At 47.1% G+C, this 9,645-nt stretch overlaps 3 protein-coding genes across 3 annotated transcripts; 1 reads left to right on the top strand and 2 right to left on the bottom strand.

The window, feature by feature from the left end:
- Window positions 1-2,330: 2,330 nt before the first annotated feature.
- On the top strand, window positions 2,331-2,847 carry LOC120950881 (uncharacterized). The gene is made up of 2 exons (XM_040369267.2): window positions 2,331-2,460; window positions 2,560-2,847. Exons 1-2 carry the CDS (start codon window positions 2,346-2,348, stop codon window positions 2,766-2,768), a joined length of 324 nt encoding a protein of 107 aa, XP_040225201.1. The 5' UTR covers window positions 2,331-2,345; the 3' UTR covers window positions 2,769-2,847.
- Window positions 2,848-3,061: 214 nt separating this feature from the next.
- On the bottom strand, window positions 3,062-3,511 carry LOC120950281 (uncharacterized). The gene has a single exon (XM_040368192.2). It carries the CDS (start codon window positions 3,422-3,424, stop codon window positions 3,155-3,157), a length of 270 nt encoding a protein of 89 aa, XP_040224126.2. The 5' UTR covers window positions 3,425-3,511; the 3' UTR covers window positions 3,062-3,154.
- A 309-nt stretch (window positions 3,512-3,820) lies between these two features.
- Window positions 3,821-4,418, bottom strand: LOC120950264 (accessory gland protein Acp62F-like). The gene is made up of 2 exons (XM_040368167.2): window positions 4,255-4,418; window positions 3,821-4,159 (listed from the first exon to the last, which is right to left on the bottom strand). Exons 1-2 carry the CDS (start codon window positions 4,322-4,324, stop codon window positions 3,939-3,941), a joined length of 291 nt encoding a protein of 96 aa, XP_040224101.2. The 5' UTR covers window positions 4,325-4,418; the 3' UTR covers window positions 3,821-3,938.
- Window positions 4,419-9,645: the final 5,227 nt, after the last annotated feature.

The raw sequence follows: 9,645 nt of genomic DNA, 5'->3' as shown, positions 1-9,645 counted from the left end.
TCCTCTTCATCGTGAGGCTTAATGATCACCACTATTTCTCCCGGGACGGTGTGGGTGAGGCCGCGACGGGGGATGTCTTTTGACGCCATAACAGTGTTGGTTGAGTCTGATGAACATCCCAGCGGTGTGTTAGTCATCTTCTTCTCCGATCAGCCCAAGCCGGGAGGAGGAAGCGGGAGGATAACACACTTCTTCTAACGAACGAGAACGAGGAGAACTTTCCGCTCACGGGAATCACCAACACCATTAGCGAAAGGGGCAATTTCTCCGGTACGCCTTGCGGATGTCTCGCCGGTGCCAATGCGTTGGAGATTCCCGAGCGGCGTGAGCTTACGCAATGGGAACCATTTTCTAGAAGCTCGCATGACGTAGGGCCCCCGGGACAGTGGAGAAACCGGTTCGAGGGTCTGTTGTTCGGTGTGCTGGAGCTGGTGTGCTGTTGCGGCACATGAAAGTACCGAGTGTGTCGTAGTGTGCGGGAGTGAATGTCGAGTGTCCAAGGTCAGTTCGGATGCAAGTTGGGAGAGCTAGAGCTGGGCCGGTATTATGCTGCGATATTTGGCATTGGGCATTCGTCGCAGGACTATTGACCCCTTCGTTTAGCGGGAACGTTGAACTTGAGTTCCCCCCGGAAGGACGCTGTCCAGGCATCTGCTTGGGAAACTCTAGGCTGAAGCAAAGCAGCCGGAGATGCTCTCGTTTGAGCAATGATAAGCAAATTGGAATCATTGACGTGTGCGGAGCGGTTTGCATAAATTGGGTACGGCAAGCTTTCAACACTTTCAGCACACATCGATTAAGCTGTTTGGCAGAGGTTTAAATGCAAACAATTGGAAGAAGTTGCAGCACATTACAGCAACATGCCATAGGTACGCCATCGGTAGCAGCTAAACGCTCGTTTCTCAACCAGGACGACGCTGTTGGCGAGTGTAAGCAACCGTCCCCTCTTCTCTCCAAAAAATAGCAGAATACTAACCGTGTTGGTGCACCTTCAGAACCGAACAAAGCATCGGCCGTATATAATAGTAAACCGCATCTGAAACAACGGCAAGGCTGTGTCTGTGACTCACTGCGGGTCGAAAAATAATTGCTGGAAAAATAGGAAGTGTCGGCACCGGGTGGAAAATGAGCGATGGCGAAATAGAGAAGAGTGTATACGAGAGAGCGAGAGAGTAAAAGAGAGAGCGAGAGAGAGATAGAGACAAAATGGAACAACGTAAACCTCACTTCACTACATGGTGTGGTACAGTCGTAAAACTTGCCACACGCAGCATTAAGCCGTCTAGGGTTGAAATCTGCTGCGGTGCGCATTTTGTCGGTGTGTGCGCGCGGGCGCGGAAAGGGGCGCCGGTTGGTAGATCGGCGGGTACGCCGTGTGCCGCCGAGACAGGTGTTGATATATGCACGCGGCACCGATCGGGTTGAGCTGTGCGATCGACAGCCCTGGGTTGCCCCGGAAGAGCGGGCTCGAAAGAGAGCAAACCGAGCCAACGTAGCGCGTGCGTGGGGCACTGGGTCAAGGTGGATCGATCGGATCGGACCGGGCACAATCGGCATTGGATTTGACGACCGAGTTGCCATTGACCCTGAACGGCCTGCCTGGCTGGCGAGCGGTTAAAGAATGTGGTTCTTATTTGTACACCGCTTGTTACGCGACAAATGCGTCGATGATGAAGGTGGCTTTGTTGTGGTAATTATGTGAATGATATTTGCATAATTGCAATGAGTGGGGCGATAGAAATTAATCAATAAATAAAATAAATGAAGACACGCTGTGAGGCATAATGTAAATTGGATGAAGCAGTGCTTGCGCCAAGCGAAAGCTCGACGCATGGAAGAGTCGCTTGAAAGCTTTCCGAGCGCCTTTGCTTATGCAAACCGCATAACACGCCCTTGGTGGAACTATGGGACACACGCAATTTAGCGATCAAAAAATTTTGTTGTAATATTTGTTTAATGTTTTTCGAACCCTTTTCATTTTAATAATAACTATGTTTGACTCAAAACAAGAACGCTGTGTACTTACAATTATCTCCACGTTCAGCTCTAAACAGTTCATTGTTATGCTTATGCACAACGTAGCGTACTTTGTACCAACTAGCCAAACAATATGAGGCTAATGTTTACACAGCGATGGTACAGACACCGATTCATTAAGTACACGGTTCCGTATGGAAACAATTGCCCAAGAATAGGGGCTCGCTTTTTATAACGCGCGAGATAATCCGCATCAGCACAATGCTTGATTCGCGAGAATTTTAAACCATTTGTTGTTTCAGCTGCTTTCAGCCGTACGGCTAAGCACGCGGGGCACACATTGTCGGCAGGATCAATGTCGACTTATAATGTACTGCATTAGCGATGCGTCTTGCCAGTCTGGTTCATTTGCTAGCGCTTCCGCCATGCATATGTACGGAAAGTTGTGCACGTTGTTTTTGCTGCTCGCTTGGTGTAACGTTGGTAAGTGGTTGTCGCAAAAAATAAACTGAGAATTTGGGTAACATATTTGCTCCTTCTGACGATCTTTGTTTGTTGTTGTATTTTTTGTTGCTTCGGTAGCGTTCACCCGACAAGTGGTGCCCAACATACAAGTGTGTCCAGACTTTGCCGAGTTTGCCTTCACCTACGAGTGCCAGCCAACGTGCGCCGAGCGGATCTGCACCATCACGCCAACGTCGGTGAAGCGGGACGCCTGTACGTGCAAGCTGGGCTACATCCGAGAGTACAAGAATGGACCGTGCATACGAACCTCCAGATGTCCTCTGTGAGCAACGATAGGGGAGGAGATTGTTGTGCAATGTTGGCGTCAAATGTATTAGAAAAATGTTAAATAAATAGTAAAACCAATGTAATTGACCACTTTTGAGTGCAACGGACGAAAGTGTTTTGAGAACGAAACCAATTTTGTTGAGTTGTCGACTAGGTTCTCAATAAAGGCTTTGAAATTCGAAATGCCTGAAGGCATTGAAGTCGATTGAGCTGATAAGTTTTGTTGCATTTTCTAACATAGAATTAGATGTTTAAAACGCAAAAGTTTGGAAATGTTACAACACGTACTCGCAGGTTATTGTTACATTGTTTTATTTCTCTTTTTCACTGCCTGTTTTGACACTTAGAGCTACTGCGTCCACCGATCAATAGCACCACAAAACCACTATCCCAGGCAGCTCAGGGTGATGCTTTCCGGCACCGGTGTGCACTGGTCCGCGGCTATGCACTTGGCGCTGATCAGATCGCGCTTGTAGCCAATGCGGCAGGCGCAGAAATCCTTCATTGGTATGCACGAACCCTGACAGTTGTCATCGCACCCATCATCCGTAAACTCTTCGTAGATTGGATCGCATTGGGGCGCGGCCGTTGTCATTCTGGTGGCCAGTGCCAACAGCACAAGCAAAATGCAGACTCGCTCGATCGACGTCCTCATGGTGGCGGCACTCGCGTAACGATCTGTACGGGCACAAACTACACACAAGAATGGGGACTGACTGCGGGTGATTCGATCTAGTGCCGAATCTCAGCGGCAAGGTTTGTTTTTACAACCGGGTTGTCAAGCAGTTCTGCCAGACCTGTTGACAGTTGTGTACACAGATGCGCAGGTTCGGGGAAAAAGTACTCCGTTTAGGAGCTGTACACTGTGTTGAGACGGAATAAGGAGCGAATGAAATTGGAGTAGCTGTTTTTTAGCGTGTATGGAACGGCAGTACAACGAAAGGCTACCATTGAAAAACAATGTTTCGAAAATCATAAGAGATTTAAGAAGCTGTTCCAAGAACTACAAATGGTTTTGAAGAGCCTCAATAAAAGAAAACAATGAAACAGGTTAATGTTTAATTTAAGTCTTTATATTATAACATTTTTAATATGACAGCTCGTCCTGAATCCATCTCGTATCATATTGAACAAACAGCATCCCACGTTTAGTGGCCCAACTCCCAGCATCAAGTGAAGCATGCAAAGCTGAACGCAGGCATTTGGCGAAGAACCGGTATGTCTTCCGGAATGGAGCACTGGTTTTGGCGCACACACTGTTGCGTTTTCGGATCCTTCAAGTAACCGTCCATGCAGATGCAAATGTTGTGCACGCCCTTAAAGTCGCAGGGAACGCCGCAGATGGAATCGCACGGTGCATCGGAGGTAAATTCCGAGTTGGCGGGACATTCTGTAGGGTTGGAATGAAAATTCGCAGGAGACAACAAAAAAAAAAACACGTTTCAGTGTAGTGAAACAAAGCAAAGTATCGTGACCATTTCTTACGCGCGCCAGTAGGGCCAACGAACAGGATGGCTAGCAGCAAACAAGCGGCGAAAACTGGTGTCACCTGCATGATGAGTTTGACGCAAAGGTTGCCGCTCCGGGATTGATTCGATGCGTACTTACATGAGAGCTACCGAGGAGTGTTCTGGGATGGGTGGCAGTAATACTTAGCAGGCGAAGCTGTTTTCATTGGTTCGGTGGAACACTTGAATCAACTTAGAAAACGTAAGCACTGGTAACGACCGATATGGACACTGGGAAGAGTTTGTAAAATTTCTTGAAATGTAGCGCTTACGTCGTTGGAGCATTGGGGGCACGCATGGAATAATCGATTTTTTTTAATCGTGTTACATCATTTACCTATGGGTAGAGTTGATAATAGAGCTTTGAATCGGTTGAGGCACAGTTCATGTGACTAGGATTAAAACAAAATAGCAACATTAGATTCGTAGCCTTGTTTATAGGAGTAAGAACTGATTTTGAATCACACCGAATCTATGAAATTAATAGAACTGGACCAACGAAACAATATTGTAGCCTGTAACCGGGATGTTTCTAACAGTACGCGGTAAATGTACCCTGTCAACCGCCACGACACCGATCGGAATGTTTCGCACAAAAGGAATGTCGTGCCGAATCGCTGCATACCAACCAACGGCAAGGTTGCGATAGCTGGCAAGCTTACCTTGCAGCCGTCAACAGTCAGCGAAAGCGTTAGCAGAAGGGCGTTAAGCGCGTGATTCAAAAATCTCCTCCACCTGGGCGCGATAAACGGTTCGCGATAAAGGGATTAGGGAACAAATTCGGTACTTATGCAAGTGCATCGGGGAAGCATCGGTGCAAACCAATTGGAAAGCTCACACTGGTCCCGCCTGGACCGCACGGATCTGCAGCTGCAACGATCGCTAATTGAACCTGCCTGGAAGCGATGCAGACTGGTCAAAATGGCCTTGTCCCCCTACCCGCTCTCTCACTTCGCAGCAGCAGCAGCAGCAGCAGCAGAAGGAAGCATAAATTATGATGCTGCTCAAAACGAATTCCTATCTGTGCAGGATTCTACCCGTGCTATGCGGCGCTTCCAACCCCAAAAGACGATTATCAGCGGGCGCGTTGATTAGATTTACGGATTTGCTGGTATTCTAACCTCCTCCCATTCCCCCACCCAACTTGTAGTCCGACACGCTACGGTGTTGACGCTGCACGAACCACACCACCAGTCCCGTCCAAACGTTTGGAATGTCCGTGTGAGAATAATTTCGTGCGCTTGGGATGTGTTGTATGATGTGCGCCGTACGTAAGTCCGTCCGTCGGTGTTGAGCGTCCGTTACCAATTTGTTGCATTTGTCGTTTTGTTCGTGTGCCAGTTCGGAAGGAGCTGGGGAGGGGGGGGGGGGGGGGGGGTGCAGGACGCGTGAAAACGGCGGAACTATTTGATCTGATGAGCAACACACCGCAAACACCGCGTGTATTTGACAGTCTCGCGAGACTTTCTTTCTCACACCAGGCCAGCCGCTGGGTAGAAGCTGGAAGTAGGCCCTAAGTAAACAACAATCATTAGGCGGCTCCACTTAGTTAGGGCCTGTGATTAGCGGTATGGTATGGCGTGTTAATTGGACGCCTGACTGTTGAAGTGTTTTGCTGTCGCGCTTGTTGTGGTCCGTCTCCGACAACAGAGCTTTCGCTACAGAGCAGAACAGTTGGAGAACGTGTGCTGACAGAGGCAATGGCAATGGCTGGGGTTGGGTCTGGGGAGGTTCGTCGAACTATTTATGAGAGCAATTTGTAAACTATTTCCGCTAGTACTATCCGTCAAGCGAGGAAGAATTCCGATGCAGCTTGGAATTTTAATGCCATAGAAAACCTCAACATTAGTTCCACCCGGCTTGCATGGACACTTCATTCCGGGACAATAGCGTGAAAAGGGAATAAATAATGAATAAACCACATTTGGTCGGATTGAAAGGGCTTATCGAATGGGGTAGAAATGTTAGACGTCTTTTTTTTTTGTTTTGTGTTGGAGTGAAAGAGTTTTCCTCTTAAAAGTTTTTGTTTTTTGGTATTTGGTAAAGATGTAAGTAACTTAGCAGAAAACAAAATATAAAAAAAATACTCACTTTCCCATGAAACTTCACCCTTCTCTCCTTCGACGGAAGCAAAACAATAACAACTCGGGGGAAGGATGGATGAAAGGAATCGATCGACCAAAGCCCGAAAAAAGACGGAGCAAAACCACCGAAACCAACATTACACCATTTGAGCTAAGCAGCAGGCATTACTGGCAAGAAGGTTCGAAATAATCGAACCGGAAGGAAGCAGCTGGTACTTGCCAGGCTAGGTTGGCCAGCCCGCACTTCAAGCCGACCATTGCTCGGGGTGTAAACTTTTAACGAAACAAAATGCTGCGGCGAGCGAATTGGCGAGAGATGGCAAAAGTGTGTGTTAGAGAAAGAGAGATAGAAAGAGAGTGAAAGAGAAGGACAGCAACAAAAAACTAGCCCCAAAACTAGGGTCGAAATTGGGAAACTTTTGATTAAATTTCATTAAAACCTTCCGCATCCCTTTTGGGAAGCGCAACATTTCAACCGAACCCGATTTCGATAGGATTGGGTGTGGAGGAAAGAAAAAAAAAAGAATTGGAAAGGAAATCGGCACGTCTCACAGCGCCGAACGGCTGTAGATTGAAAAGCGAAAACGAAAATTCACGAAACAAAGCTGTGTGTCGTGGGGAAAAGCAGAGAAGAATCAGCCACCGGAGCAAGCTTTTCGCTTCACTTGCGCCTGGTGGGCGGTGTTTTTGTTGGGTCCATTGGGAGCGTAAGCAAATTGTTGAAAGCATTCTTTCCCCATTGTTTCGGTGTTGATGGGGGGTGATCGTAGCACAAAACGGCAAAAGATGTTCGATTATCAGCGTCATCATTATTAACTATTATCATCGGCAGCGATCGTTGCTAGGATCAATGAGGTCCGTTGAAGTGATGGCTTGTCGTCAGTGTTACATGTTCACAGGGCAGCATTAGAATGAAGGAAAAAGGGTGCCCAAATGTTTGCACTGCAGGGGTGTAATGTGTTTTGTGGCCGGTTAATGTTTGCTGTAGAGGATAGTGCAGATGGGGTAGGAATTTGTGTTGAGGCTTGAGTGTAAGGCTTTTGATGGTTGTCAAAGACTAGCATGGGGTTACATAATTGTATCCGCTTGAAGGGCGTTTGAAGTTTGAAGGTGCAAACATTCACTAAAACATGGTTCTACGAGTGGGAAGGAGAGACACAAATTAGATGAAATGAGCAAGTTGAAGAATTGATGCAAAGCCATACAAAATAGCACTTTGTATTACAAATTGCATAACTTCGGGCTGGTTTCTGAGAGCAGATTGCCAGTACTTTGGACGTCGCTATTTATAACTTTGAGTTTGATTGCAAGCAGAAAGATTATCTGATCCTAAATTTTATTATATCGATACTATTTCTAGGTTCAGTTCATGCTGGATGTATTTTTCGGTACACCTTTGGCTCTATCAAGCCTGTGGCATTTCTTGGAATAAACAAAAGAGCTAAACTATTTAGCAAAATTTGCTTTGAAAGCTTTTTGAACAGAATGGAGATGAAACACTTTCACACTAAACAGCAATACTACGAAATAGAGTTGTGTCGAAATTTCAAGGTAGCTAGCTTTACATGGTCAATTTTAGGAATTATCAGTACAAGCATCAATATCATGTTTTAGAAACGATTTGTAACTATATTTCTTAGAAATCTGTACGGGCTGCAAAACCGTTTCCAGCCAAATTGCTACACTTCAAATGCAGTTCGTTGATGAACTCGAACGTTTTATACATCAACAACACTCTACAGCAAACTTTAAAGCCAGCTTTAATTCCACCACTTTAATGAAGCATCACCAATTGCACCGCATTGCTTGCACCGTTACATGGATATGGATTGTCTGCCGTTTGGTTTGCGTGCTTTCCTTTAACATTTTTTTCAATGGAATTAAAAACACGAACGAACAGCATCGCCCATTTGCGCTCCTGTCTCGCTTTTCAGCCTCGGTAAACCGATCAATGTTTCAGGCCTTTCAAGCGTGCTCGTTGCGTTCCCCAAATCCACAATCCGTACGTTAAATCATTAAAAAATCATTTTATGTGACAAAACCCCACCAAGGGGGGTTGAAGCTGAGCTCGTATGGATTGCAAACAGAGCATTATTGAATTGGTTAAAAAAGCACACACACACACACATATTCCGCCCCCCTTTTCGGTCATGCCCGTACATTCACTGTCGCGATGAAATTTCATCATCGGCTGCTGGTTCCTTCTGCTACTCCAAGCTCCGCACCATGGATGTGATGTTCGACCGGTCGGATCGGTTACGTTTAATTAATTTAATAAACTCAACGACGGCACAGCGGCGTCTGTGTGCGTAGGCGCACGCTCCCAGTTCGAGCCGGGTGGGTTATGGGCGTTTGGGTGGTGCGCCACCTAATGGGAAGAAAATGAGAGCACCCGGGATGGGCGTTTTGTAGCGGGAGGAAACCGAAAAACCTCCTCAAATAAATCACAAACCATTGAAGGAATGATTAAAAAGATGGAATTCAATTATGCTGTTTACAAACATGTGACAAGGCCGGCCGATATTTACACGCACACACGATAAAGGAAGCGCATTGCCACAAACAAACACGTGCGCGCATATCGGTCGTGATATGATGCTGTACGGTTAATAAATTACGCTTCGAGGCACCGAAAAGCACAACGTCCCCAGCAACCAGTGCCTGCCACGGAGGGGGTGAGGGCAGTCGGATTCGCCGAAATCAACGCACCAGTACCAGTCGCGGACAGGATTTGCTGCATTTAAAACAGTGCTCCGGCCGCGATCCAGCTGTGGTGGTGCGGCCATTGCAGCAACCATTGCAGCAGCCATCCATTTCAATGATCCCTTATCGAAGTTCAATCCCTGTCGGGGCTTGCCGTGACGGCTTTGGGGCTTGGGAAATGGGCCGGTCGACATCGACCAACACTTGTCATCGGTTTTGAGGTGGGTGGGGGACGCAACCGAATTGTCCAATTTTCAGTCACCGGACGGCAAAATGAACTCCCGTGGGCAGTAAAACGCGGGTTAATTACGGTTTGCTCGTTATGGATTGGCCCGAGAGCCGCTAGGTGGTAGTAGTAGTCGATGTTGTAGTAGTTGTTGTCTGCGACAGTAGGAAGGGATGCGGTTAAGAGGAGACTGGGTGAGCTTGAGGGGGGAGTGATAATGAGCTTCCCTTCCTTGAGCTTTTTTTTGTGTGTATGTGTGTGTGTGTGTGTGTGTGTAAACGTACCAGTGGGATGAAGAGTGGGCACCCCCGGGTTTGGTGGTTGATCCGAAACGTCCGACCATAATTGATTGCAG

The sequence above is a fragment of the Anopheles coluzzii genome, chromosome 2 (assembly GCF_943734685.1).
Source record: "Anopheles coluzzii chromosome 2, AcolN3, whole genome shotgun sequence".
Lineage (NCBI taxonomy): Eukaryota > Metazoa > Arthropoda > Insecta > Diptera > Culicidae > Anopheles > Anopheles coluzzii.
The sequence above is the reverse complement of the archived record's forward strand: the minus strand, read 5'-3'. Positions and strand labels throughout refer to the sequence as shown.

What these genes read in the sequence shown, in the direction of transcription:
- LOC120950881 (XM_040369267.2), top strand. Translation starts at nt 2,346, where the DNA reads ATGTACTGCATTAGCGATGCGTCTTGCCAGTCTGGTTCATTTGCTAGC. An exon ending in GCTCGCTTGGTGTAACGTTG is followed by an intron (nt 2,461 to 2,559) that starts GTAAGTGGTTGT and finishes TTGCTTCGGTAG; the next exon opens with CGTTCACCCGACAAGTGGTG.
- LOC120950281 (XM_040368192.2), bottom strand. Translation starts at nt 3,424, where the DNA reads ATGAGGACGTCGATCGAGCGAGTCTGCATTTTGCTTGTGCTGTTGGCA.
- LOC120950264 (XM_040368167.2), bottom strand. Translation starts at nt 4,324, where the DNA reads ATGCAGGTGACACCAGTTTTCGCCGCTTGTTTGCTGCTAGCCATCCTG. An exon ending in CGTTGGCCCTACTGGCGCGC is followed by an intron (nt 4,160 to 4,254) that starts GTAAGAAATGGT and finishes CCAACCCTACAG; the next exon opens with AATGTCCCGCCAACTCGGAA.